This window comes from Chlamydomonas reinhardtii, chromosome 1 (genome assembly GCF_000002595.2).
Source record: "Chlamydomonas reinhardtii strain CC-503 cw92 mt+ chromosome 1, whole genome shotgun sequence".
In the NCBI taxonomy this organism is placed as follows: Eukaryota; Viridiplantae; Chlorophyta; class Chlorophyceae; order Chlamydomonadales; family Chlamydomonadaceae; genus Chlamydomonas; species Chlamydomonas reinhardtii.
In genome coordinates, this window is record NC_057004.1 from 4,860,210 (window position 1) to 4,887,925 (window position 27,716).

The 27,716-nt window shown below is 65.4% G+C and overlaps 5 protein-coding genes across 6 annotated transcripts in view; 4 read left to right on the forward strand and 1 right to left on the reverse strand.

The window, feature by feature from the left end:
• The first annotated feature begins 5,310 nt into the window (after window positions 1-5,310).
• CHLRE_01g033700v5 (uncharacterized protein) lies at window positions 5,311-12,302 on the forward strand. The gene is made up of 12 exons (XM_043058681.1): window positions 5,311-5,716; window positions 6,046-6,396; window positions 6,584-6,738; window positions 7,027-7,097; window positions 7,450-7,598; window positions 8,430-8,567; window positions 8,824-8,895; window positions 9,232-9,536; window positions 10,126-10,242; window positions 10,662-10,751; window positions 11,085-11,243; window positions 11,496-12,302. Exons 1-12 carry the CDS (start codon window positions 5,668-5,670, stop codon window positions 12,066-12,068), a joined length of 2,229 nt encoding a protein of 742 aa, XP_042928595.1. The 5' UTR covers window positions 5,311-5,667; the 3' UTR covers window positions 12,069-12,302.
• A 48-nt stretch (window positions 12,303-12,350) lies between these two features.
• Window positions 12,351-15,212, forward strand: CHLRE_01g033750v5 (uncharacterized protein). The gene is made up of 2 exons (XM_043058682.1): window positions 12,351-13,969; window positions 14,163-15,212. Exons 1-2 carry the CDS (start codon window positions 12,676-12,678, stop codon window positions 14,246-14,248), a joined length of 1,380 nt encoding a protein of 459 aa, XP_042928596.1. The 5' UTR covers window positions 12,351-12,675; the 3' UTR covers window positions 14,249-15,212.
• A 48-nt stretch (window positions 15,213-15,260) lies between these two features.
• CHLRE_01g033763v5 (uncharacterized protein) lies at window positions 15,261-16,686 on the forward strand. The gene is made up of 3 exons (XM_043058683.1): window positions 15,261-15,459; window positions 15,787-15,891; window positions 16,054-16,686. The coding sequence occupies exons 1-3, from the start codon at window positions 15,418-15,420 to the stop codon at window positions 16,303-16,305; spliced, it is 399 nt and encodes a 132-aa protein (XP_042928597.1). The 5' UTR covers window positions 15,261-15,417; the 3' UTR covers window positions 16,306-16,686.
• Window positions 16,687-16,820: 134 nt separating this feature from the next.
• On the forward strand, window positions 16,821-23,072 carry CHLRE_01g033832v5 (uncharacterized protein). The gene is made up of 10 exons (XM_043058684.1): window positions 16,821-17,515; window positions 17,960-18,055; window positions 18,452-18,621; window positions 19,017-19,134; window positions 19,470-19,598; window positions 19,958-20,005; window positions 20,341-20,577; window positions 21,040-21,232; window positions 21,613-21,737; window positions 22,122-23,072. Exons 1-10 carry the CDS (start codon window positions 17,177-17,179, stop codon window positions 22,512-22,514), a joined length of 1,848 nt encoding a protein of 615 aa, XP_042928598.1. The 5' UTR covers window positions 16,821-17,176; the 3' UTR covers window positions 22,515-23,072.
• A 494-nt stretch (window positions 23,073-23,566) lies between these two features.
• CHLRE_01g033900v5 (uncharacterized protein) overlaps window positions 23,567-27,716 on the reverse strand; it is a 9,904-nt gene continuing 5,754 nt past the window's right edge. For both annotated transcript variants that reach the window (XM_043058686.1, XM_043058685.1), the window contains exon 6: window positions 23,567-27,716. This exon is cut by the window's right edge. In XM_043058686.1, the coding sequence (XP_042928600.1) occupies window positions 26,296-27,716 (1,421 nt within the window). In that variant the 3' untranslated portion in view covers window positions 23,567-26,295.

Genomic DNA, 27,716 nt, shown 5'->3' on the forward strand with positions numbered 1-27,716 from the left:
GGCAACGACAAAGCCTCAATCCAAACCGTTCTTGCCCAGGGGCCATCACAGATGTGTTCCTAGAGCGCCTGTTCCTCCCTGCAGCGTCATCCCCCCTCCTCCTCCTGCCCCTCCCCCTTGCCCCTGCCCCTCCCCACCCCACCCCGCCCCACCCCGCCCACCTGCGCCCACTCCTCCAGGTCTGAGATGTTGACCAGCTCGCCCTCGGCCGGCGGCGGCGCCTTGGGGGCGGCGGGCACCAGCACCTCCTCATAGCCCTTGTACGTCCTGGGGGGCCGGGGGGGGGGGGCAGCAGGGGTGTGAGAGAGGGTGTGGGTACGGCACGGCACGGCACGTCGTGACCCTGGTGGTGACAGGCCGCGGCCCACCGGCAGCCTTGGACCCAAGCCAACATGGCGCCCGCCTGCGACACGCGCCTCACACCCCATGCATATGTATAATAGGGTGGGGGGAATGTGTGATGGGTATGAAACGTCACGGCGCCGTGGCGAATGGGCACCGCCAGAAACCCAGACACACATTCATGCCCTGCCCATGCCCCCTCTCCCCTTCCCAAACGCCCCCCCCCACCCCCCACACACAGACCCCGGCCCCCGCCACCCACTTGCGCACGGTGCCCTTGGGCAGCGCGCCCCGCACCACGCCGCCGCGGGCGCCCTCGCCGGAGCCGATTTTGAGCTCCACGCCGTTGGCCAGGGTGATGGTGTTGGCCACGTGCGCGGGCGGCGCCTCCACGTCCATCAGCGCCTGGTAGCCCGCCTGTGGGCGCGTGCGGGGATAACGTTGAACAAATCCCGTGAGGAAACAATCGCGCTGCAAAGGAGAACTGAAACCGAGTGGGAGTGTGAGAAGAGAGGGCGGGAGGGAGGGTGGGAGCATGGGGAGGGAGGGTTGGTGTGGTTGCATGTCAGGTTCTGCGTGCACTAGGCAGAACACACAAGGCCTACTGTGCACACACGTACACGCCCGCCCGCAAAGCTTGCTGCATGCTTCGCATGCACGGCGTCGACCCTCTTCTTTATGTGCTTCTCCAACCGTTTTGTGCACATACACATGTGCATGCGCATGCCGTGCCGCTCACCGTCAGCAGCCACTCAATGTCCACCTCGGCATCCGACTTCTTGCCGCCCTGCATGGCGGCGGGTGGGCCGGAGGTCAGGCGTGGGGTTCAGGGTGGGCGCGGGCATGAACGCAGGACCACCACCTCCCAAGTCCCAACGCACACGCATGCACCCACCACAAGTTCCTCCCCGCCCACACTGCTACGCCCAGTCTCCTTTTCCCCACGCTCTTATGCGTTGGGTTCGGTTTAGTTTGGGCTAGTATCTACCACCCCCGCCCTTCTCTCCCTTCCTCCTTCCCGCCGTCCGCCCGCCCTCGCCCGCCCTCCCAACCCTCCCTCCTCCACTCCTGCCTCCCTCACCCCCTCCCCCTCCCTCACCTTCTTGGCGTCCTTGCGCGCCAGCTTGGCCAGCAGCTTCTGGCTGGTGCTGTTGATGGTCACGCCCGGGCCGTACACAGGCATGGAGCCGCCGCCGCCGCCGCCACCCGCCGCGCCGTCGCCGGGCCCCAGGCCCAGCCCCGCCAACACAGGCGCCCCGCCGTGGACGTCCATGTAGCGCCCTATGGCGGCCTGCAGGGCACGCATCACCGACTTCCTGCGGCGGGTGAAATAAAAGGACGGGTTGGAAGGGTCAGCGGCCGCGTTTCAAGAGTCCGACACGAAACCGGAACCCGCCTCCAGCACCCCACCCCCATGGCCCCATCCGCCTGCAGGACCCCGCCCCTGGCATCCCCCATCCTTGCAACCCCCGCCCCCACATTCCTCCTCCCCCTTCTGCACCGCGCTTGACCTCTCTCCACCTCCTCCTCCCCCACATCGGCCAGGCTCTCCTCCTCGCTCTTTTGCATTGGGTTCGGTTTAATTTGGGAAGGTATCTCCCAACCCCTTCCACCACTCAACCCCCCACCTTCACTAACCATGAATGTAACCCCCCACCTGTTCTCCATGAGGCTGTGCAGCTGCTCGAAGGCCGCGTCCCCCAGCAGGTCGTACAGCTGCGCCGCCACCTCGTCACCGCCGCCGCCGCCCAGCAGCGCCGCCGCCACCGCAGAGGCCGTGGAGGCCACCTCCTCCTCGCCCACCGGCCCCACCACCCGCTCACACCAGCGGTACAGCCACACCACACCCGCCTGCGCGCGTGTGTGTGCGTGTGCGTGTGTGCATGTGCATGTGCGTTTTTGGGTACAAATGGGGGGCGGCACGATTGTGAGCCGTTTCGAGACAGGCAGAGCGGTTTCAGTTGCGCGGCCGGAGTACCGTAGTTGTGCGGACAAAATACGCCATCATCCGGTGACCCTGATGTAGGGTTCCTGGTCTGGACGTTTCTCCAGATCATACCCCCCATCAATGTTCCTCCAGCTCACATCCTTCATCTTCTTGCCGTCCAGATTCTCCCCGTCATCGTCATCGTCGTCGTACAGCGTGTAGGCGCCCTGCCTGCTGCCGCCGCCGCCGTCGCCGCCGCCGCCAACCGCCGCATCTCCGCCGCCGCCGCCAGCGGCCGCCACCATCTGCATCAGCTCCGCCGGCGACGGCTCACTGTCGTACTTGCCGTACGACAAACCGCCGGCGGCGGCGCCGCCGCTGCCCTGGCGGCCGCCGCCACCGCCGCCGCCGCCGCCACACAGCAGCTCCGCCGCCTGGTCCGCCGGCAGGCAAACGTCCGCGAAATGGAAATCCAGATCCGCGCCGAACTCCTTCCCGGCCGCCGCGGCTCCGCCGCCGCCGCCGGCCGCGCTGGCGGCGCTGCCGCTGCTGCTGCCAGCTGCAGCCGGCGGCGCCGCCAGCTTGTCACGCCAGTCCTTGAGCGCCGTGACCGCCTCCCACAGCGCCGGAAGCTGCGGGTCACGGAGCACTGGGCCCAACACACCCGCCAGCGCCTCCCTGCGACCCCGAGCGCGAGTGCTTGTGGGAGTATGGCGAATGCGGAAACAGCGCATGAGAGGCCGTGCACAGCATACCACCTGCTACACGCGCTACCTCATGTCCCCGCTCTCCTCCTTCTGACCACGCGTGCCCACACTGTCGCCGCAGCGGCCGCCGCACACAGCCCAAGCCAGCCGTCCACCTCCGGCACCACCCCCATCACAGCCCACCCCCATGTCACACACACACACACACACACACACACACACACACACACACACGCACACACACACCCTACACGCACGCACGCACACGCACACACACACACACACACCCTACACGCACACACACACACACACACACACACACGCACACACACACCCTACACGCACGCACGCACACGCACACACACACACACACACACCCTACACGCACACACACACACACACCCTACACGCACACACACACGCACACACACACACCCTACACACACGCACACACACACCCTACACACACACACACACACACACCCTACACGCACGCACACACGCACACATACACACACCCCCTACACGCACACACACACACACACCCTACACGCACGCACACACACACACACACCCTACACGCATGCACACACACACACCCTACACGCACACACACACACCCTACACACACGCACACACACACACCCTACACACACACACACACACACACACACACACACCCTACACGCACGCACGCACACACACACGCACACGCACACACACACACACACACACACACACACACACACACACCCTACACACACACGCACCTGTGCGGCCTCAGCGCCATGGCCATGCTCCTGCCGCGGGAGGTGTCGGGCGGCGCCCAGCCGCGCCAGCAGCCCCACACCGCCGCCGCCAGCTCGCGCAGGTCGGCGCTGCTGTGCTCGCCATCCACAGCGGCGGACACGGCCTGAGGGGGGGGGCGGCAGCGTGGGTGGGTGGGTGGGGAGGCAGGGTGGGTGGGTGGGTGGGGAGGCAGGACTGAGGCAGGCGGGTGGGTGGGTGGGTGGGTAAGGACACAGGCGCAATGAGTATGTCGAGCGACAGGGCACGAGGCCGCGACCGTCAGCGGCGACGCTGCCGTAGGCGCTTCCGTTGCCCACAAATCCTCCGACAACATGCCACGCACGCCAGATACGCGATACCCCTACGACACGCCACGTTCGCCACACACACGCACACGCACACACGGCCGGCCACACCTTGAGGAACCGGTCGTAGTCATCACGAGCTGGCCTGGGGGCTGTGGGGAGGTGGGGCGATTGCGGGGAGGTGGGGCGAGTGCGGGTGGTGGGGGGGGGGTCTAAGCGCCGTTGGGCGTTGGGCAGGGCAGTGCGGCGCTCGGGCGCTGACCGGGAGCCAAGTGTTGGCCATCTTCCACACCGAGCCCACGCACCTTTCTCCCACGACCCAAACACTTCCTTCAGCAGCTCATTCTCCGCAGCCGCGCCGCTGCGGCCGCCCTTGCCGCCCAGCCCGCCGCCCGCCGCCGCCCCGCTACTGCCGCTGCTGCTGCCGCCTCCGGCCCCCGCCCGCCGCCGCCTGTCCTCCAGCGCCGCGCCGCGGCCCACTGCCAGGGTGTCAACGTCCAGTCGCAGGTGGGGCGCGGCGGCGGCGCCCGCCTGGTCGGCAACCAGGGAGCGCAGCAGCGTTGTGAGGCGGGGAACCTGCGTGGAAGGCGCGGCGGGTGTGGGGAACGGCCGAAGGGGGAAGGGCGTAATGGCTGAGTCAGAGGTCAGGAGGAATGGCATGGGTTGCAAGTGGCGGCGACGGCCAAGGGCAGCGTGTGCCAGGCCGCCGGTCGGCTAGGCTGGATCTATCCAGCCAGCCCTCGATCCACGCCGTCACACGTCCCGCCAGGCCACACACCACCAACTCCGTACGCAGCCCATGTTCTTTCGATTCCCCCGGCAGGCGTCTGCTCCGCCTCCCCGGCCCCCAGCTGTGCCTCTCGTGCACGCACGCACCTGGCCATTGTCGGTGACCGTGAGCGCGCGGCCCTTGCCCATGTTGGCGGGGGTGCAGGCCGAAGCGCCGGCGTAGGCAGGCCCTTAGCTGCGCTCAGGCCCGCCGGTCCGCCGGCAGGCCGACGTCAGGCTGGTGTGCGCCTGCCCCGATTGGGCCCCTGGTACTGTTATGCCTTTACCGTGGCTTGTATATGATGTTGTGAACAGGTAGGCCAGGCGTCTGTCCGCGCGCAGGACGATCTTCGGTCCAGCCAAATTTTGGGGAAGCAACCGTTCTGTGAGTATAATCGAGCTTGCTAGTTTCTATGGTTTGCTCCACTTAGAAAAGAAGGCAATTATGCCTTCAAAAGGCAAAAGCGAGAGAATAATGCAGCTGGAGCTCATTGCAGACACTAGGCCTTCAGGCCCAAGCGTTTTACGTTTTGCGAGCAACACCGCAGCTACTTATACACATCACTTGCACTATATTTCAACCGATCACTCGAAACAGTGGTTGCACCCAAGTGAAAACCCTTTCGATGCGCAGTGCTTTGCGAAACCCCAGCACCCACGGACCTCCGGAACTGCTATGAAAGGCCTCTGCAACGCCTGCGCTGGCGCGCGAAGCAAGGCGCGCATACAGCACACTGCAAGCAGGGTAGTTTGGGGTCGCCCGATCGTCGGTCGGCCTCTCAGGCTCGCGAATCACGCTTTAGGCGAGCATAACGGTCATCCACGGAGAATGGCGACGCCATCCTCCTCAGCGGACTTCGACGAGGATGATGATTCGGGTGCGCGGGCTCGCGAAGTTGTATGCAGCAAGCTGCTGTGGGGTAGAGTCTTAAAGGCAGTCCCTGAACTCCCTGACGCTTTCAGCGCCGTTCCCACCATAAGCGAATCGGGCGGGAAAGGGCGGGGGGGGGGCGGGGGGGTTCCACAAGTTGGGTGTTGCACGGTCGCGGCTGATGCGCAGGCCGTCTGCCTTATCCAAGGCCCGAGCAAGGCGTATACCCCAACCCGATACTCCCGTATGTCCCCATTTCATAATCGTTGTACACTCCTGATTGTCCTCTCAGTCTCCCCCTTCCAAATCCCCTCTCACCCACATCCAACCCAGCAGGCAGCGGCTACTACAGCCCTGTGCAGCCGCCGCCCGACCTGCCGCGCCTACACACCACCACCGCCACCCCCACCCCCACCACCTCGTCCTCACCCGCCGCCTCCCCAAAAGCCTCCTCAGCCGCATCCGCATCCGCCGCAGCCGCATCCGCCGCAGCCGCCGCAGCCGCCGCAGCTACAGCGCCGGGCGCGGCAGTAGCCGCCCTGACGGTGCCTGGCGGCTTCACGCCGGCTAGCAGCCTGGGCGGGGCGCCGGCGGGGGCTGCTGGCGGCGTGCCGGGCACGCCCAAGGCGGCCTGGAGCCCGGCCCTGGTGGTGTTCAGTGGCGGCACCGCCTTTAACAGCGTGGCGGGTGAGCGAGGGAGGGAGGGAGGGCGGAGATGGAGGGAGGGAGGGAGGGAGGGAGAGGGCGGGAAAGGGAGGTTTCACAAAAAAACACCAGTTGTGCCAACGTACAGCATCGCCGCCACCACCAGACTTGCCATGTCTGCGACATCCCTCTGCAACCCCGCGCCCCTCTCCCCGTCTGCCGCCGCTAGGCCACCTGCGGCACCTGACCACGCGGGTGGCGCACGTGCTGCCCGTGTCGGACGACGGCGGCAGCACCGCCGAGATCGTGCGGGTGCTGGGCGGCCCGGCGGTGGGCGACATCCGCAGCAGGTGCCTGCGGCTGGCGGACGACAGCGACGAGGAGGTGGGGGCGGGTTGGAGATAGAGAGAGAGAGTGTGTGTGTGCGCGTGTGTGTGTGGCGGTGGGGGGAGCTGGAGAACGGAGTGCTTCACTGGTGGGGAGGAGGGAAGTGGGACGGGGCGAGGCCGGGGCGGGCTAGGGAGGTGCGGCGAGAAAGGGCTGAGCCCAATGAACAGAGTGAGCTGGCCTAAACACCTCGCAGATGACATAAGAACTCACCCTGACCTGCCCTGCTCTGCCCTGCCCTGCTTTGCCCCGCCCCGCCCGGCCCCGCCCCGCTCCCCCGCTCAGGCCCGGGCTGTGAAGCGGCTGCTGGCGCACCGCCTGCCCGCCTACGACGCCGGGGCGGCCAAGCAGGAGTGGTGGGTGTGGGAAAGCGCGCGGGAAGCGCGCTGAAATTGCGTGGGAAGCGCAGGTTGTGGGTCTGGGGTAGGGAGATGGCTGAGGGCAGGGGGTCCAAGGCAGGGCAGCCGCGAGGAGGCCGGGCGCATCGGGGAAGGGGCCTGATGAGTGGTGGAGACCAACAAGGAAATGGCCTCCTGCCGCTCCCTCGCCTCCCCTCCTCCTGCCCCACCCCGTACCCCCGCTGGACTTCACGGACATCGGCAACAACGCGCCTGCTATACTACTGTTCCTGGCCACGCCTTCTCTTCTTACACAATCATGAATGTAACCCCCACATCTTAAACAATCATGAATGCAACCTCCCCGCAGGTACGCCATCGTGGAGGGCGACCACGCGCTGTGGCGCGGCGTGAGCGACCCCTACAAACACACCATCCGCGCCTTCCTGGTGCAGTTCCACACCGCCATACTCAGTCACAACAGCGGCGAGAGGTTCAGCTTCAGGAACGGCAGCGTGGGTGAGCGCGCGCGGCGGAGGGGCGGGGCGGGGCGGGGCCGGGCGGGTGGGGGGAGAGGGGGGCCATGGTCTCCGGGGAGGGCATGGAGGCGGCGTGGCGGGGGCGTGGAGGCGGCGTGGAGGGGGGGGGTTGTAAATACCAGCCCAAACTAAACCAAAGCCAACGAAAACGGGAGTGCAGGCAGAGGCGTTAGTTGCGAGCGATACTACTTATGGGATGTGGGCCGAGGCGTCGTGGAGCAGCAGGGCGAGCGGCGCCGGCGATAAATGTCGCCGCCCGGGCTCGGTGACGCGCACAACAGCACAAGACAGGCACGCGGACGCGACAAGCAAAACCCACGACTTACCTGGCGACCAGGAAAGCAGCCCCGACGCCAGGCAGGGAGCGTCGGGCCAGGCAAAAATCGGAAGGGCAGGGCACAGTGAAAGGGCCGAGGCGTGTCGGCAGTAGGATAAAGAAGGGATAACAAAGACAAGACTACACACAAGCCCAGGCGGCGAAAGAGGCAGAGAGGGCGTGAGGCAAGGGTTAAGAGGTGGATGGAAGGGGGCGTGGAGGAAGTGTCGTGTGCGAACTTCAGTGACTGGGAGAGAAGGATGGTGACACCGGGTTTGTTTGGTGGAGGGGGAAAGGGGACCCCATGGCAGAGCGGTTGCGAGTGACACACACAGGCGGCCACCCACTCGTGCACCGCCGTCACACGTCAGGCCCCAACCACGCCCAACACCGCCTACCAGCTTCAATGCATCGTGTTTTACACCCTCCAACACACACACACACACACACACACACACACACACACACACACACACACACACACACACCCGCCAGGCAACTTCTTCTTCGCCGGCGCGCGCATCTTCTTCCGCTCCCTGGAGGCCGCCATCTTCCTGTTCGCACGTGTGGCTCGGCTGCCGGAGGGCTCCCACGTGCTGCCCGCCATCGCCACCGAGCAGCGCATCACGCTGGGTGGGTGGGGGCGGGCGCGGGTGCGGATGCGGGTGCGGGTGCGGGTCGGGTGTGTGGGCGGGTGCGGGTGCGGGTGCGGGTGGGTGCTTCGTAGGGGTGGCGAGGATACAGTTTGGAGTTGGAGCTGGTGTGCGCGTTGGACGCCCCCCGTGCATGCTGCCGCATACGTCGCACCTGCCCACCTGCCCACCTGCCTACCCGCCTACCCGCCTGCCTACCTGCCTGCCTGCCTGCCTGCCTTGTTGCCTGCCCGCAGGTGCGGAGCTGGAGGACGGCAGTGTCCTGCGGGGCCAGAACCAGATCAGCCACCCGCCGCCGCCCGACGACGGTGAGCGGCCGCACCGAGCCCCTCCCCCCTCGCCGTCGGCACTTCCATATTTGATACACACCGTTCGCATGAATGGCTACGCCCCCCTCCGCTAGGGCCGCGACCACCACGCCACACCTCCGGGGCGGGGCTGTGGGACCCCCCGAAGTGGCTGTAGCAGTGCCGCGGGGGGGGGGGGCACAATCGCTGGCTGGCTGGCTGCTACTGCTGCACCCGTCGCGACCCGCGCTCCCGCGCCATGCTCCGCCGTGAGCTCACGTGCTGTGTCCTGCTGTGTGCTGCTGTGCCATGCTGTGAACCGGTCGCTGTGCTGTGTGTGTTACCGCACGTCCGCAGGTGGTGGCCCGCAGGAGGTGGACAAGGGCTGCGACATGCCGCTGCCGGCGCCCATACGCCGCGTGTTCTACATGGCGGCGGACGAGCACCGCGCCGGAGGCGGAGGCGGCGGCGGCGGCGGCGCAGGAGGCAGCGGAGGCCGGGGCGGAGGCGTTGGAGGCGGAGGAGGCGGTGTCGGGTGGCGGGGCAGCGGCGGCGGCGCGGGAGTGTTGCTGGGCGGCGGCAGTCCGGGTGAGGGCCCGGCGCTGCAGGGCATCCAGGGTGAGCACGAGGTGTTCCCGGCAGCCAACCCGCGCGTGCTGCAGGTGAGGCGGGAGACTGGAGGGCGGGGGATCACAAGGTTAACATTGGGAGGGCGGGGAAGTGTGTGTGTGTGTGTGGGGGGGGTGTAAATACCAGCCCAAACTAAACCAAATCCAACGAAAACTGGGGGCGTTGGGTGTGGGGAGGGGGGGTGCTGTAAATACCAGCCCAAGCTTAACCAAACCCTGGGGGGGAGGGTGTTGTTTCCACCATTCCCAGCCCAGGGGGGGGGCGGGCCTAATCAATTCCGGCATGAAGCGGCGACACCTGGCAGGTCGGCGGTGTGGGGCTGGGCGGTGCCAACCCACACACCCCACTTGTACCTGGCTACGCCTTCACTTCTTAAATAATCATGAATGTAGGCCCCCCCCCCCCACAACCACCCGGACCCCGTCTTCCGACACCTAGCTTTGGTTTTGGTTCTCTTAAACCCTTGAGTAGTCTGACGATGGGACGCTTTCGTTGGGTTCGGGCGCACAATCCTCCCAGTGCATCCTGTATTCCTGTACCGCTTCTCCAAACATCCTTGCAACCCCCAACTAATCATGATTAAAGGCCCCCCCCCACACACACACACACGCACACACACAGGACATCCACCGGGCTGATGCGCTCATCTACGGCATGGGCTCGCTCTACACCTCCATCTGCCCCACCCTGTGTCTGGAGGGCATGGGGGAGGCCATCGCAAGCAGGCCCGTGCCCAAGGTGCGTGTGCGTGCGTGTGTGTGTGCGTGTGCGTGTGTGTGTGCGTGTGTGTGTGTGCGTGTGCGTGTGTGTGTGTGTGCGTGTCTTTGTTCATATGGGACTGGGTGGCTGACGGTGGGCGGTGCAGGCGTGTTGGGGGCCTGACAATGGTGGGCAGGGGTGGGTAGGTGATTTCATTCAGCGCCTGTAACCTCCTGCCACGCTCCTGGTGCAATGCATGCACTCGTGCGCACCATCGAACTGGGCAGCCTAACCACCCCCTCGCCTTCGCCACGCTAATCCCGAACCCACCGGCACTCTCTCGCACACACACACACACGCAGTGAACTACCCCCCGCACACACACACAATGCGCGGGCTTTTGTTGCATTTTTTTGAACACACACACCACACGCACACACACACACACATGATCACAGGTGATGATGCTGAACGGCAGCCACGACCGCGAGACGGCCTGCTGCGGCGCCCACGACGGCCCCATGACGGCCGCCGACATGGTGCAGGCGGTGAGGACCCCGGAGGGAGGGCCCCCGGGTGGAGGGCCCCCGGGTGGAGGGCCCCCGGGTGGAGGGCCCCCGGGTGGAGGGCCCCCGGGTGGAGGGCCCCCGGGTGGAGGGCGGGTGGAGGGCGGGTGGAGGGCCCCGGGTGGAGGGCGGGAGGAAGGAGCCAGGTGGAGGGCAGGCGGAGGGCAGTAGGACACACAACCATATGCTGGCTTCGTCGACACCCAACACACACGCATGCGCGGTCCTGCGTTTGCCCTTTCCTCGCGCTCACACAACCACACACCGATGACGCCCTCACCTCGCCTGCCCTGGACGGCCGGGTCTGGTGTGCAGGTGTGTGACGCGCTCAACCGGCGGCGCACGCGGCGGCCCGGCGGCCGCCTGCGCCACCCGCCCGGCGCCTACGTGACGGGGCTGCTGGTGCCGCGCGGCGGGGCCATCCGGGTGGACCCCGCGGCGCTGGCGCTGCTGGGCGTACGGCACATCCTGGAGGTGCGGCCGGGTTTCGGATCCAGGCACGTGTGTGCGGGGCACGGCACGGCGCGTGCCGCCACCCCCCGCGACAACACACACGCGCACGGGTCCGCGCTCCTCTCGCCCACCGCTCCGCCTCTCCACCCCGCCAGACCTTCCCACCCCCAGCCTCCCACCTCCATAAGCCCCTTCGCACTTCCCCTCACCCCCACTCCTCCCCACACCTCCAATCCACCCCCACACCTCCAACCCACCCCCACCCACCCCCAGGTGGACAGCTACACGGACGACTGCGGCCGCGCCAACTTCGACCCGGCGGCGCTGGTGTCCCGGGTGGACGAGATCCTCAGGCTGCACTGGGACACGGCGCTGCTGGCGGCGGCCGCCTCCGCGCCCGCGGTGCCCGCGGCGGCGGCAGCGGCGGCCGCGGCCGCTACTGCAGCAGGGTCTGCGGGCGCGGGTGGAAGCAACGGGGCCGGGGGTGGTGGGAGCCCGGCGCTGGCGGCGAGTGCGTCAGCGCCTGACGCGGCAGCAGTGGAGGCGGCGGCGGCGGCGGGCCGGAGTAGCCGGACGGGGCTGGGGAGCAGTACGGGTGGTGCCGGTGTGGAGGAAGGGAGCAGTGGCGGGCGCGAAGCGGCGGCGGTGGAGGCGGCGGCTACTGGCGTGGCGCGGCTAGGGTTGGGATCTGGCGAAGGGAGAGGCACGGATGCGGGTGTGGGTGTGGATGGGGGCGCGGTGGGCGTGTTTGGGTCGGCTGCAGGTGCCGAGCTGGCGCATGCGGCGCTGGGGAACGCCGGATCGGGTGCGGAAACGGGCCCAGACGTGTTGAATGGTCGGCATTGACGAGACGTGAGTCGTGGCCAGGTGTGGAGTTTGCAGGTATGTGGTGTGGGCGTGTGTGTTTGTGTGTGAGGACACGACGCATCGACTCGCAGAAGGGATAGATGCATATATTCTGCTGGAATATAAAGCTACTCGCCTGTCGATCTGAAGTGTGTGGGGGACTGGCGCGACTGGTCGTGTCACCCTCAATGATGAGGGCAATGACCCTGAATAAGATTGGGGACCCTGTCAAGTGATTTCATATACTTACATTCCATTACTCTTTCAATCCGTTCCAACGGATACATGTATTCGCGAGGCTTCTCACTGAAGACATAGCGACATCCTTGCATCCGATTCGAGTGTCTCGCCGGTTCTGTGCAAACCGAGACAAGGATCGTGCCTTGCGACGACATTCCACATGTTTTCACTCAATAGCGGCAGGTGCAGCGCCCCGGGCTTAGCGCGGACAGCGGATGACGGTTCTCTTCCTGTCGTGTCAACGACCGCAAGTTGGCAAACATCAAGTCAGGCGGACACCGAATCCCATAGCGCGCCGCTTGTTAGCATTGGATCCCGTCGGCGCTCGCTGGAGGCCTCATCCCGCCCGGCCTGGGTCGCGAACTACATGGCCGCCCGCGACGAGGATGGGCCGCAGTCACCACTCGCGGAGCTCCTGCAGGGCGAGCTAGCCCGTGACGACGGTTACTCAAGAACATCCACAATCAGCTTCCGGTCATCTCCGTCAAGCTTGGGCCCGGTCGCGGCGTGGGTTTCCTCGAGGGCATCCTCAGCCCCCTCCCCACCTGTCTTGTCCAAGGTCATGTCACCCCAGGAGGCCGGTGCAGGGAGCCCGGGCTTCGCTGCCCGGCTGCCCATGCTGCGCCTGCCGCGCCCGTCGGAGGGAGGCTCCTCCATCTCGGCCACGGCCCCGCCGGCCCTGGGGAGCAGCGGCGCCTGCAGCAGCCACTCATCCCTCTTTGGCAGCAGCAGCAGGGAGTCACTGTCATCGTCGTCGTCACGAGGTTCGCTCCAGCCGTGCGCCAGCCGCCGCAGGCTGCTCTTGGAGCCTGTGAGCGAGGATGGGACGGCGGCGGCGGCGACCGATGCGCTGCTGCCTACCAGTCCCTTCGGCATCACCACGAGCAGCCGCACGGCCCCCCGGCTCCCCGGCCTCCTGTCATCCGAGCCCGGTGCGCCCGCCGAGCTACGGCCGCCCACACCCCGTGACAGTGGCTGGGTGCCACTGCCGGCGCAACCGCTGCGGCCCTCACAGCTACAGCCTGCCATGGCCTGGATGGGCCGCCGCAAGACCGTGAGCTTCGACACGCGCGCCCCTGCGGCCATCACGCCGCCTTCATCGTCACCCAGCTCATCACTGCGGGGCATGGGCTGGCCTCGAGCCCTGGCGCTATCGCATCTGGCGCAGCAGCACGGCGGGTCGTCATCCATGTCGCTGCATGGCGGCTCGCAGCAGCAGGTGTCGGTGGCGGCGGCACGCAACTCCGTGGCGGCGACGCGGTCGGAGCCGGGCCGCCCGACAGGTGATGCTGCTGTGGCTGGCGTGCAGCGGTTCGAGGAGTCCGAGGGCGAGGCCGTGGAGGAAGAGGAGGATGGGGAGGAGGACGAGGGGGAGGAGGACGAGGAGGAGGAGGAGCGGGGGCAAAACGGGGCGGACAGGAGCATGGGGGGAGTGGCGGCAGCCCCCGGCGCTGTCAATGACCAACATGATGGCGGAGACGAAGACGATGACGGGGTTTGCATCGAGTTCGCTTCGTCCGTGGCCCGCCGCCGCTACCAACGTGTGGACAGCTTGGCTGCGGCGCTGGCCCGCATGCGCCGCCGCAACACGCCCGGCAGCGAGGGCTGGCCGCAGCGGCGCCAGGAGCTCAAGATGAGGCTGCTCACATTGCGGCGGGAGGGTGAGAGGCGGAGCAGGAGGGGGGCGGGGGACTGGGGGGTGGGGAGGTTGGCGAGGGAAGCCCGACTTCGTGTTTCGTCGCCTGGTGCAGCGGTGCCTCGCCGCTGCTCCCTTGCTTGGCCCTGACCCGCTGACCGCGCTTGTGCGCGACTGACACTGCTCTCCCTTGCGCTCTTCAAACAATCTATTTACAGGCGACCCCCTGGGTGTGGTGGAGACGCTGCGGGATGTGCGCAAGCTGCCCTTCCCTGCGCGCATCGGGACCAGCTGGCTCAACTGAGACTGTGGTGATGGTGCGTGGCTGTTTGTGTGCACCGTGTGCCAATAAAGATTGATGGATGTTACTTCTTATTGACATGTAGTTTGTGTGGATGTTATGCATTATGTCATTGATGGGCATTGATCCATGGGGCAGGGCAGACTGCAACGATGTGAATGCAGGGTACGTGTGACAGATGGGCCCGGATCCGTGGCCATGGGGCGGCCGTGTTACAATGCCAATACGTGTTACGGGATACATACTATTCAACACTTGTCATTTATAATAGCATGTACACGATTATTACAAGCTGGTCCTTGTCAACGCCCTTCGGCAATTTAAATAAAGATACACCCAGAGATACACCAGGAGATACACGCGATATCTGATGCAACATCCACCGTGTTAATGAATCATGATGAATGATAACGAATGATCGGTAACGCGGTCATACGGTAGTCAATAATGAAGCTTTTGAAACCGAGTCGGACTTGACGCCGCAGCAGTTCCTCCTGGCGCACGGCGATGGCGTGTACACGTGTGCGCTCCTGACACCGGAAGAGGCTGTTGTCGACTGGGAGCTTCACAAGCAGCGTCTGATAAGGTTTCAGAGGGGTTGGACGTGGTTGTTGTCATGCAAGCACGAGGGGTGAGGGGGCGGGTGTGAGTGCGTGTGAGTTCGACACGCGGGTGAGTGGTGGCACGGATGTAACCCGCCGCGCACTCTCCGACTCACGTCTTCACAAACAGAGGCATTGAGGTGTTGAGGTGTTGAGGTGCAGTCTGTTCCCTTCATTGCCTGCCCGGCCCAAACACTAACACGATGCGCATGTGGCGCAGGGACACTCACTGTCCGGGTTCGTGTCTAGCCACGTAACCCCCGCAGCGAATTCAGCCCTCGGTGCCTTCTATGGGGCAGCTACTGGCAACAGCGGCGGTGGCAATGGCGGCGCAACAGCAGCAGCAGCAGGCCCCCAGCAGCCTCGGCCACACGCCATGCTGGTGATTGCCGTCTGCCCACATCGGCCCCCACCTGCACCTGCACAAGCACACGACCACGCACCCACACCTTCAAACCCCGCGGAGCAACAGCCACGCATCGTGTGCGCTGCAACGGGGCAGACGCAACAGCCAACACCACCACAGCTGCCGCCGCCTTCCCCGGTGCCTGCCGCACGGGTGGCTGCGTAATGCAAGGCGGTGCAGCCGCCGCCTTACGGGTCAGGGCGCAGGTGTGTGTGGGGGGGGGGAGAGGGCGGGCATGCGGACAGCCTGCCTGGTCTATGTTTGTGCCGCACTGCCGGCGCCTGTGACACCAACCCGTTTTTTTTGGGTTTTATGGCCTTAATGAATGCGACATTACAAGAAGGGACAGTCCGGCCAAGCAAGGGTGCCCAGCACCCAGGTCAGGCCTTAATGCCTTGACGCCTTGCCGTGGGGACGGGGATCGTTCTCGGCGCCTTGCCGTGGCAGCATGGATCGCACACTGGTGCCTCGCCCCAACCTGTTCCCTGTGTAGCCTGCTGACTGTTCCCCTTGTGCCGCCCCGCTATCACCAGGCGGCGGTGATGGGCCGGCCGCGATCCCTCGCCGCCGCCAAGGCCTGCAGCTGGGTGGCGGAGCGTCGGCGGTTGGAGGCTGCCAAACCGCTTGACGTGGCAGAGGTGGGCACCGGGGGCTCAATGGGACACAGTGGTGTTGTGGGGAAGACAGAGAGGGATGTGCGGTATTGCACGACATGACATTGCCCGCCTGGCACCAGCAGAGTTCCCATGCAGGTACGTACGTGCTCCCCTGAGTCCTTCCCTTTTGCGCATGCGCCGCAGGTTCTCCTGTCGGACAGCGGGGGCGGCATCTTGGAGGGCCTCGTCACCAACTTCCACGTGGTGGTGGCGGCGGCGGCAGGGGCAGGCACACCAGCCGCCTCAGCCGCCTCAGCCGCCTCAGAGAGTGCCGAATGCAAGCGAGTGTGTGTGGCTGAACGCAGCTTGTGTGCGTGTAACACGATGCTGGCACTACATACGGGGCGCCGCCAGCCAGCCCAGGGAGAAGCGCGTGTGCCATTTCACCAAGCCTGAGGGCACCCAGTCTAAGAACAGCCGCCGCAGCGTGGGCGCGGGGCAGTGCAGAGCTGCCAGCTCCAGCACACGCGTGGGGTTGTACCCACCGCCGCTGCGGCGCCCTCTGCCGCCGCCGCCGCCCCACCACCGTCGCCCTAGCAGCCAGCCGCGTGCCGCCCTCGCGAAGCGGCGGCCGCAGCTCGGCCGCCGCCACTGACTCAGCAGCATCTGCTCCAGCAGCTCCCCGTGTCCGTGGTGGGCCGCCCACATGACGCAGGCGTCCAAGCACCGCCAAGTCAGGACGGCGGAGGGCCGGCGCGCCTCGCGGTCACTCGGCCACTCAAGGTCGGCCAGGTAGCCTTTCGCTGCGTAGTATGCAATCTGTAAAGCTAAACGTTCTACGGGACCACCGCATCCGCCTGTGTCTTGTTGGCCTCATGGGACGAAAGGTTGGCCAGGAGGAGGAAGGCGGGGAAACGAAGGCCGAGGAGCTGAGGAAAGAAAGGTCTGGGTGGGGTCGTTGACCAGACGTGCCTGGGACACAAACCCTTGCATGAGTGTCGTCCAGAACACTACCGTAGTATGAGCTCCTCATTTTGTGGCTGAGCCCAGTTGCCTATATACTGTACTGAGCAATTGCAAAATTAGCTCTCGCCAATGCGTCGTTTCGTCTAGCCTTGGCCGCTGGCCGTGAATTGCACAGAACGTCCTAAAGCAGTGATATGCTTGTCAATTGGCGGTAACTATCATCAACAATAACCATACAATCAACTACTACTGAGTTCACTGGTCGAAGAATCAAGTGTCGGCTGCTCCACACTGAATGCAGCGTGCGCTGCGAGAAGCGGTTGCAGCTTGCTTGACTCCTAAGCGTCTCGTCACAGTCAATATGATGCTCATGAACGGCGGCCTCCGCGGTGCCGCGAGCATCGGCGGAGGAATTCGCGGAGCCGGGCGCTCGCCGACGGTCCCGGCGCCAGTCCCTGTAACACACCTCGGCGTCCTGCGACCTCCTCTGCACAGTCAAACCTGCCCATACAGCAGCAATTTGCGGGGCGGGCGGCAGCTGACGGTGGTTCACGTTTCGCGGCCCACCGCCAGCGGCGCCGGAGCCGGAGCCGGCGGACCGGCCGACAAGGCGCCTCGCACATTTGAGCAGCTGGGTCTGTCGGCGGCTCTTGTGTCGGCACTTCACGGCATGGGCATCTCCGAGCCCACGGACATCCAGGTGCGGCGTGATGAGCTGGGGGGGGGCAGCTCCGGCGGCGGGAGGGGAGGGGTTCAAGGGGCTGTTGCAGCGGCACTGCGCCGCCGCAACTGTTGCGATGGAGGCGGCGTGCGGATACGAGGCCTGACCCAGACCCACATCAAGCAGGCAGCCGTGTCAGAATTGTATGCGCTGCGGGAAGACGCCAGCCGCCAGGGTAAACTGCGTAAGAAGAGCCAGCGGAACAAGCTCGACACCCGCGGGCTTTCACGCCGGCCGCTTTCCCACACGCACGACTTCCACACACGGGCAGCCAGGGCGCCCACTCCAGGGCCCCTCCCTGCTCCCCACTCACCACAACACCCTCTCTCCCTCCTCCCCTTTCCTCTGTGTGTGTGCGTGTGTATGTGTACGTTTGTGTGTGTATACGGTATGTGTGTGTCCATGTGTGTGTCTCGCACGCAGTCTCTGGCCCTGCCGGCGCTGCTGGGCGCCCCCGGCAACTACTTCCTGGCCAGCCACACAGGCAGCGGCAAGACCCTGGCGTACCTGCTGCCGCTGGTGAGGGAGGGAGGGAGGGAGGAGAGGAGGTTGTGTGGGAGGCGGAAGCAGCAAGAGGAGCAGCAGCAGGAGGAGCGGGAGGAGGGAGGGTGGAGGGGTGGCGGGAGCGGGAGATGCCAATGCCTGCAGCTTCTAGGCTGACAAGTAGGACGGGAGGACTGCATGAGTTACGGGAACCGTGCGGCGATGAGGTTCACCGTTTCGGTCGGGCCACACCTGCAGGCGCAACGGAAGTGGTCGTCCACAACAGCGGAATTGCCTCATGCACACGGCATACACACACTCACACCCCTCACGCACACACACACACACACACACTCCGCAAACGCCCAAAACGCGCTCCCCATCTTTCCTCCCCCCTCGTAATTAATCATGAATGTAACCCCCCTTCCTCAGGTTCACGCGATCAAGGCGCAGGAGGAGCAGGGCTTCGTGCCTCGGCCCAAGCGGCCGCGTGTGCTTGTGCTGGGCCCCACGCGCGAGCTGACGGACCAGATCAGCCAGGTGGCCAAGCGGCTGTGCCACACCGCCAAGTTCAGGGCGGCCTGCGTCAACGCCTACAAGGGGTGAGCGAGGACGCGAGGGGGGTGGGGAGGGGGGTTGTAGGTAACAGCCCAAACTGCACCGGACCCAATGCAAAAGAGCGAGGAGGAGAGGGGCAGGTGGGAGAGGGAGGGAAAGGAGGGTGTATGTGTGTGTGTATGTGTGTGTGTGTGTGTGTGTGTGTGTGTGTGTGTGTGTGCGTGGGGAGCGTTGATGGAGAGCAGTGCGGAGGGGGGATTCTGGGAGGAGCTGGGAGTGAGGGGACCGTGTCAGCGAGCGTGCCAGCCCTCGCTGCTCCGCACCACCCAGGCATCCACCGCCGGCCCCATCCCCCGCCACACGTATCCTCTCCCCACTGTTTGAACCTTGCAACCCCCATCGCCTGCCCCCGCGCCCTGCCCCCCGCGCCTGCCTGCAGCATGTCTGAGCAGGCGCGGCAGCTGGCGGGCCCGGTGGACGTGCTGGTGGCCACCCCCACCCGCTTCCTGCAGCACGTGCGCGAGGGCAACGTGGCCTACCGCGACATCCAGTGGCTGGTGCGTGGAGGGCGAGGGGGGTTGGGGGGTTGGGGGGGGGGGGGTTGGGGTTGGGGTGGGGGGGTTTGGGGGGGGGAGGTTGGGGAGGTTGGGGAGGTTGGGGAGGTTGGGGGGGTTGGGGGTTGGCGTTGAACCAATCCGCCTCGCCTCGATCCTCCCGCACGCTTTCCCTCCCACTCCCACTCCTCTCCAACCCCTTCCCGCCTGACCCCTTCCCGCCTGACCCCTTCCCGCCTGACCCCTTTGGCCCTTCCCGCCTGCCCCGTTCCACGCTGCCCCCTTCCCGCTTGCCCCCTTCCACCCACCCACCCCCCCTCCCCCCTTCCCCCCCGCAGGTGGTGGACGAGGCCGACACGGTGTTTGAGCAGGGCTGGGGGCCGGAGGTGGCGCAGATCCTGGCGCCGCTGCGCTCCAAGCCCCAGCCCGCGCACGTGCTGTTGGTCAGCGCCACGCTATCAAAGAGGGTGAGGTGGCAGGGGGTGGGGGCGTGGGGTATGGGGGGTGGCAAGGATGTTTGGAAAAGGTGGGGGGCAGGGCAGGGGGTTGGGGTGGCAGGGTTATACGCTCAACGAGCCCAACGGGGGTGGCGCGGCAATGTGGGGGCCAAGGGGGCAAATGAGGGAGGGTGGGAGGCAGAGGGGGTTAGGGATTGGTGGAGGCTGGGGTTGGGCCCGCACGCCACGGCCTTGTGGGGGCCGCGGCTGCAGGCTGTGGGCGCCTCTGGCCGTCCCTGCGGGCTCCAACACCACCGCCACACTACCAACATGACCGCTGTAGCACAGACATAAGCTACACATACAATTACACACTTATACACACACAGGTTCAGAAGGCGATTGCGGAGTTGGTGCCCGACGCCAAGGAGCTCAAGGTGCGTGTTCAAACCCAACTAGTAGCTCCTGCAGTGTCTCTATGTGGCGGAAGTTTGCGAAAACCTCAAATGCAAATGGGCGCCCCCAAGTGACTTCCCAAGCACACGCAACACTATACCACACACATCACATACGGTACACACTCACGCTTCCAACTATACCACACTCACACACACACACACACACACACACACACACACACACACACACACACACACACACACACACACACACACACACTGACACACACACACACTGACACACACACTCTGACACACACACACTGACACACACACACTGACACACACTTACACACACTTACACAAACACACAGACCAGCACGCTGCACCGCGCCGTGACCGGCAGCCGCCACGCCTTCCTGCCGCTGCCGCCCGGCGGCAACAAGCTGGCGCTGCTGGGCGAGGTGCTGGGCGCGGACTCGCGGCGCGCGCAGAAGACGCTGGTGTTCTGCAACACGGTGGACTCGTGCCGGGCGGTGGAGCACTACGCGCGCGAGGAGGGGCTGGCGGCGGTGTGCTACCACGGCGACATGCCGCCGGAGGCGCGGCAGGTGAGAGCGGGGCGTGTGTGTGGGCGTGTGGGGTTTGGGGGTTTGGTTTTGGGGTCTGGGGTTTGGGGTGTGGGGGTGAGGGATGGGGTTGGGGTTGGGGGTAGGGGTTGGGGGGCTGGGGTTGGGGGTTGGGTTATGCCGTATGATATGCCAAACCCCAACGGATGTGTCGATCGGGCTGGGGTGCTGAGGGGGGTGCTTGGCGTGGGTGCTGGGTGGCCTGGGGTGCTGGCGGCGTGTGGGTCCTGAGAGTGAGAGCATCCGTAGAGGTCGCGCGCGCACCTCACTGACCTGAAGTACCGTAGTATAAGACACACAGCGCACACACACAGTAATGTTTTCCTTGTGCTCTTTAACACACACAGTTCACACACACGCACGCGCACGCACACACAAACACACACCCACACGCCTCCAACCCCCTACCCCCTACCCCCCCTACCCCCCAAAAAACACATGCAGGAGTCGCTCGCCACGTTTGCCGGCGCCACGCCCGACATGCCCGGCGGCCAGCCGCTCATGATCGCCACCGACCTGGCGGCTCGCGGCCTGGACTTCCCGGGCACCGTGGACCACGTGGTGAACTTTGACTTCCCGCTCAACAGCGTGGACTACCTGCACCGCACAGGCCGAACCGCCAGGGCGGGAGCCACGGGTGCGTGGCGGGTGGGGGCGGCGGGGGAGGTGGGGGAGGTGTAGGGGAAGTGGGGGCAGGGTGGGCGGCGGTGGCAACAGGGGTAAGTTGCGCATGGACTCCTGCTCCCTACACTCCAAACACACCTGCCCCCCGCCCATCCACCACCCTATCCACCCGCCCACACGCATGCATACACACACATTGCCCCCCCCCCCCGCGGCCGCCCGGACGGCCGCTCATGTGGTACCGACTTCGTCTGCAGTCTTCAGTGCATCCTGTACCGCTTTTCCAAAATCCTTGCACCCCCCCCCAATCATGAATGTAGCCCCGCCCCCGCTTCCTGGCTACGCCTTGACTTGTCAAGAATTCATGAATGTAACGCACCCCCCCCCCGCCAGGCTCGATCACCTCCATTGTGTCCAAACGCGACAAGGTGTTGGCTCAGCGGCTGGAGTTCGCGCTGGAGCACGACCAGCCGCTGGACGGCATCAGCGCAGACCCCGACGTGCTGCCGCCCTCGCAGGCGGGTGGCAGGGCTGGCGGGGGGGGGGGGGCGGAGGGGTTAGGGGGGTTGGGGAGGGCGGGGGGTGCGGGGCGGGGGTTGGGGTTGGGGTTGGGGTGGGGCGGGGGCAGGGCGGGGCGGGGCGGGGCGAGGGAGTGGTTGTGGGGCGAGGGAGTGGTTGTTGGGGCTGCGTGAAGTTGGTTGAATAGGTCATGGGAAGTTGTCGGCACAGGCGTGATTTGCACGTCTACGGTATGCAGTGGATGTGTGTCTCCGCCCTCCCTTCACTGACAGCTTTACCTCCGCCTCCCCCTGTCCTCGCTCCACCTTGACTCCCTTCGTCTGACCTGCCCCCACCCTGCCTCCTGCCCGGCCCCTCCTCCCGCCTCCTCCTCATCCCTCCAGATCGCCAACAAGGCCCGCGAAAAGGCCAACGACAAGGCGCGTGAGGCGGTGGCGGTGCTGGGGCCCAAGGGCCTTGCCAAGTTCCGAGCCACGGATAAGGCGCAGCAGGAGCGCAAGGGCGGCCGCGGCGCCGGCAAGAAGGCCGCCGCCGCCAAGCCCACGCTTCGCGGCTCGGTACGCGGCGCAGCACGCTTCGTGCTGCTAGAAGAGCGGCTGGCGCAGCGCAATGCGGACAAGGGGAAGGGCAACAGGGACGGCGGCCAGGCGCGGCGCGGCACGGGTGGGCCGGAGGGCGGCCGCGGCGGGCGGGGCGGCGCGGGCGGGCGGGGGCCGGGCGGGCGGGGCGGCGGTGGTGGCCGCGGCGGTGGTGGCGGCCGTGGCGGGGGCAGGTAAGGACCGGGGGTTGATGTGACAAGGGGGCAAGGTACAGAGGTGGGCGCGGGTTGTCTTTGGCTGGCTTTGTGAGGAGTGGTGGTGGTGGAGCTGGTGGAAACGATGAGAGGGGCTGTGGGGTGGTGGTGGTGGTGGTGGTGGTGGTGGTGGTGGTGGAAGCGTGATGACGACGACCAGGAAGCAGGTCGAATGCGTGTGTGACGTGCGGCGGCTGTGAGCGAGTACATGTGACATGGGCGTGACTGGTGTGCGAGTCTGGGGGCGGAGTGACGGCGGTTTGGTTCCTGCAGCGGTCGTGAGCGGCGCGGTATGCGTTCGGCAGGTGGGGCTGCGAGGGCGGCCCGTGGGGCGACCGCTGTGCGGTGATGAGAGTGTGGGTGAGTTGTCACTTGTCGGCTCCAATAGTCCAATCCCATCAAGCAGCTGAGACCCGGCGGGAAGTAACCCAGGTCCGCATGGCGGGGTGACAGGGAACAAGTCCAGTTCTGCAACACAACATCACTGTTGTGTGCCCTCTTGGCCTGACCTTAGGATCCATGTGAATTCGCAACTTGCGCTACTGACTGCCTACTCTCGTGCCGCCTGCAAAGCCCACTCCGCCTTCCGCTCTGGTCTACGTACGCATTAGTTCCGCAACACTCGTCAAGATCCATCGCGCCAACTTACAATTCACCAGCATTCCAACACCGTCATTTCGTGACTTCGCTGGCAGTGCTTTGCGTGTCGGGCACAGCAGGCAGCGCACGTACGTGCAACCATACACACACCTGTAGCGCAGGCCGTAAGGCAGTGTGGGCTTCGAGGGAGATGAGGGCGCACACCCGGAGGAATGAGGCATGTTTGCGTGTGGGGCACGCGTGTGTGCGTAGGCAGGCCGGCACACACGGCTCCACGCTCAGGGCGCACCCGGCCTCCGGGTGTGTACGGCGCACGCAGCTGAGCTCGTGTCGCGCGGCTAGCTGGGTGGTCGGGTGTTGCCGCACACGGCCACGCAACACGAAACGTAGGGCTTCAGCTGCTTGCGCAGACCCCAGGTCCGAGATAAGGGTATTCATGATGAATGGTTACAACCTACTATCAAGGGTTCAAGGTCCTTGCGGCCTTAGCTCCTTGCACTAGTTATTATTCGGCAGGGCAGCGCAGTCGCAAAGCCTGCTGGGCCGCGCCGGCGCGCCTGCCTGGCGCGCCAGCGATCCGCATGCATATCCTGCACTGCGTCACACTACCCGGAATTATCCGGCGGTTGCAGTCCGGCACTTGCAACAGCGTCGCCAGGCCCCAACCACCACAGGGTCCCCGCCCTACGGCCCTGGTGAGGTAATGACGGCGAACACAGTAGCCCGACGGAGGCCCCGACTGGGCGGTCCCGACTGCCGTCCACATGAATACACCAGTCTTTTTTCAGCGCAAAAACACGCTCGCTAACAGTAATATAACGGTGCCTTACGGTTGTGTCCTCCTCCTCCTTTGTTCTCCCTCAACACACGTCCGCTTGCTCCGTCTTGCAGTCCTCTGCAGCTACCGGGTTGTACGATGGCGGGGCGGGCGAGCGAGAGACCGGAGCCAAGACGCCACCGCCTGCCACCGCAAAGCCAGGCTGCTGACCCAGAAGTTATCACTCAGCCGAGGCACAAACCCTATGCAGTCCTACCAGCCGGCGCGCATCCTGATCCTAGCATCCTTATCATCAGCTATCCATGCGGCGCAACAATTCATTCACGAGCTAGTACGTCTTCCGTACCGCAGTCTGTTTTGTTTGATATTTGGCACGCCAATGCTCGCCAGCGCAGCATGCGTGCGCAGCCCAAGTGCAAACGGGCCGGTTCCTTCAGGCTCCTCCTGTCATTCCACTGCCTGCAGTGAGGGGGCCAACCCGCGAGATCCACACACACCCTCGCTCTACAGCACGCAGGGGCATGCAGGAGCCTGATCGGGACTGCACACACCGCAGTTACCCAAGGCCGCCACCGCCGCCAGACAGGAAAAGTTACCTCACAGCAGTACGACAAGCTGGAGTCGTTAGTGAACGCACAGCCCCCGTGCCTAACCCTCTCAGCGGGTGGCCTGTGGTAGCCTAGGCACGCAAGCAATTTAGGCTCGGGGTTCCTCCCATCCTTTGCTAACAGCAACAGCACGCACCCTCCCTCCCTACCTCCCGTCAACAGGGGGGAGGCGAAAAACCGGTGACGCGCCCGCTCTGCCGTGGAGGGATGCTCTAACGTACGCAATGAGGGGGTCCGGGCGGTATTATTCGCCCCACACCCCCAGTAACGCCCTCGGCCTCTACATGGCAAGTTCATGTATGTATCTCATACAATTATGTCCCTCTGTGTCAAGCCTCTACTTGCGCACCTCTTTCAGCAGTCCGTGGCCAACTTGAAAGCTAGAAAACCACAAGTCCTCGTCACCTTGCCGCCGGCTGGGCTTTCCCCCCGTCGCTTCGCCTTACTTGCCGAGGCGGCCCACCCCCGCTTCTAGTACGTACGGGTACCTCACTACCATGCATGTACGCACACACCTCCTTCCTTGCCTTGTTCTGTGACCCACTCCGCCTTGTGCCCGAGCGTGGCTGTTGGTCAATTGCCCCTGCAAGCATCAGGACCACACACACACACACACACACGCCCATGACTAGCGCACCCAAACCCTGCACCCACAACCCACCACTCGGGCCCAATCCCGGATAATCCCTGCACCTTCTTACGCCCACCCATCCATCCATTGGCCATCATGGCACCCTGTTGGCACACCCAATTGTCAAGGAGTAAGTTCCCAAATAAGTCAAAGTTTGACAATTGCCGAGTTCACCTGTTGCCTCTTTTGAGCGTGGACGCAACGCCCAACACGGCAACGCGTGTTGCCACATATGCTGGGACAAAACAGCCAGCCACCCATCGTCCCGCATACACACTCTCCCGCCGACCCGACACCGTGTGCCGTCGGCAGAAACTAACCGGCAAGGCGGCAACGGCGAGGTTTTGCACGCGCCGCAATCAAACGAGTACGCGCAAGACGCCATACCTAGTCCAAACCGCTCCTGCATTTTGTCCTCCCGGCGCCTGCGCAAAACGGCGCAAAAGGCCGTTGACATCGTGCACCCCCGTACCGCTTACCATACAAAGCGGTTTCCTTAGTACCATAGTCATGAGAATGGAGCCCGATGCAGGGCGGGGTGGTGAAGCTCCCGGCAACCCGATGTAGTGCCGTGTTCCGGGAACGTCTATCATCTGCTGTCCTGTTACTGAAAGGACAACGCAGCACAACACCCAACCGCCTGCCATCAACCGTCAATACCAGTGACGCGGCGCATCACGTACCATAGGTAAACACGCGCAGCCCGGCATACCCAGTCCACATCACTTCTTCCCTCTGTCCCTGCGCCTACAGTGACCCGACCATCGGTACGCACACAAGCTTCTACTGCCGTATTGCACCAAGTAGAACGGCACAACGCCCTTCATTGGTCTTTTGCATCACCCTAAGCGTAATCAGCGACCATGCCCTGCTCTGTCTATCAGTGTTACGATCAAAACGTTGGAGCCCGCTGGCATGCCTTTGCTGTGTTTCGGGACCAGCCGCAACACACACGCACGTGTGGCCTCCATGCAATCACTGCCGGCGGCTCCAGGAGCGCACCCACCACGCCCGCCAGTGGCTGCCGCCGCCCGCGATGCTACTGCCATCGCTACTGCTGTTGCTACTGCTGCTGCTGCTGCTCCTGGCACTGCCGCTGCTGCTGCCACTGCTACTGCCGCTGCTACTGCCACTGCTACGGCCGCTGCTACTGCTGCTGCCAGGCCTGTTTGGGCAGCCCCAGCTGTCGCAGCAGCCGCTCCTGCATCACACTCAGGTAGCGGTACTGCACTTCCAGCCCATCACCGCCGCCGCCGCCACCACCGGCGCCGCCACCGCCGCCGCCGCCGTCACCGCCGCAGCCATCGCCCAAGCTAACGACCTCATTCCTCGAGCGGCCGAACTCTGCAGCGGGCCCCGCCGCCCCGCCACCACCACCACCACCACCACCACCACCGCCCCCCAGCTGTAGCAGCAGTCCGGGCGCCTGGTCTGGCTGTAGCAGCTGCTGCCGCCCCGACAGCGCCGGCAGGCTGCGGTACATCTGGCCGCCGCCGCCGCCACCGCCGCCACCGCCGCCACGCTCTCCTGCACCGGAGGCGCCACCCGCTGGCGCCAGCCTCTCCATCTGGGCCCTCAGCTCCTGGTGTAGGTTGCTGGCGCCACTCAACTGCCGCGCCGGCGGCTGCAGCGGCCGCTGCTGCTGCTGCGGCTGCTGCTGCTGATGGTTGTGTAGCTGCTGCAACTTTTGTAGTTGTTGCAGCTGTTGCAGCTGCTGCTGCAGTTGCTGTTGCTGTTGCTGCTTGTGCTGCTGCACTTGCTGCTGCTTCTGCTGTTGTTGCTGCTGCGCCAGCGGCGGCGGCGAGGGCGGCGGCGAGGGTCTGCTGGGGTAGCCGTTGATTCGGACTCCCAACTGGCGAGCCATCAGCTGCTGGCTGCACGCCGTGTACACGTCATCAGGGGCCGCAGCGCCGCCGCCGCCACCGCCACCAAAGCCACCACCAGTGAGCGCCGCCACTGCCGCAGGGCGGCGGGGGCTGTACTCCGAGGCCCTGCCGCCGTCATTGCGCCCCAACAGCTCATCCCGCAGTTGCTGTTGCCGTTGCTGCTGCTGTTGCTGCTGCTGTTGCTGATGCCGCAATCTCAGCAGCAGCTCTGGCCCCACGCCGCCACCGCCGCCCTCCTCCACATCGCGCTCCACCTTCACAACCACGTCGCCGGCACCGGCGCCGCTGCCACCACCGCCGCCGCCGCTGAGGCCTCCGTCAACCGCACCGTTGCCGTTCCCTTTACCGGCGCCGTTGCCGTTACCGTTGACGCCGTCGGTTGCAACCGCCGCCGCCGCCGCCGCTGTGCGGTGGCGCACTAGCATGAGCGGCACGCGGGCGAGCACCGCCGCCACGTCCTCCGGCGCCGCCCCCGCCTCATCCAGCGCCTGCACCAGCCCCAGCAGGTGGGCGGTCGCCCGACCCGGCAGCTGCAGCTGCTGCAGCTGCAGCTGCAGCGCCTCCCCAAGGCCCGGAGACGGCTGCGCAGGCGGCGGCGGCCGCTGCGCTGCCGAGGCTGCCGCCGCCGCCACCGGCGACGTCAGCGGTGGGGCTGGTGAGGGCACCTGCGGCGCGCCGCCGC

Bases quoted from the DNA above. Each gene is read 5' to 3' on its own strand.
- CHLRE_01g033700v5 (XM_043058681.1), top strand. From the start codon at position 5,668: ATGGCGACGCCATCCTCCTCAGCGGACTTCGACGAGGATGATGATTCG. The intron at 6,397-6,583 runs GTGAGCGAGGGA...TGCCGCCGCTAG, and splicing joins CGCCTTTAACAGCGTGGCGG to GCCACCTGCGGCACCTGACC. The intron at 7,599-8,429 runs GTGAGCGCGCGC...CACACCCGCCAG, and splicing joins CTTCAGGAACGGCAGCGTGG to GCAACTTCTTCTTCGCCGGC.
- CHLRE_01g033750v5 (XM_043058682.1), top strand. From the start codon at position 12,676: ATGGCCGCCCGCGACGAGGATGGGCCGCAGTCACCACTCGCGGAGCTC. The intron at 13,970-14,162 runs GTGAGAGGCGGA...ATCTATTTACAG, and splicing joins GCTCACATTGCGGCGGGAGG to GCGACCCCCTGGGTGTGGTG.
- CHLRE_01g033763v5 (XM_043058683.1), top strand. From the start codon at position 15,418: ATGCAAGGCGGTGCAGCCGCCGCCTTACGGGTCAGGGCGCAG. The intron at 15,460-15,786 runs GTGTGTGTGGGG...CGCTATCACCAG, and splicing joins CCTTACGGGTCAGGGCGCAG to GCGGCGGTGATGGGCCGGCC. The intron at 15,892-16,053 runs GTGGGCACCGGG...CATGCGCCGCAG, and splicing joins AACCGCTTGACGTGGCAGAG to GTTCTCCTGTCGGACAGCGG.
- CHLRE_01g033832v5 (XM_043058684.1), top strand. From the start codon at position 17,177: ATGATGCTCATGAACGGCGGCCTCCGCGGTGCCGCGAGCATCGGCGGA. The intron at 18,056-18,451 runs GTGAGGGAGGGA...CCCCTTCCTCAG, and splicing joins TGGCGTACCTGCTGCCGCTG to GTTCACGCGATCAAGGCGCA. The intron at 20,578-21,039 runs GTGAGAGCGGGG...AAACACATGCAG, and splicing joins TGCCGCCGGAGGCGCGGCAG to GAGTCGCTCGCCACGTTTGC.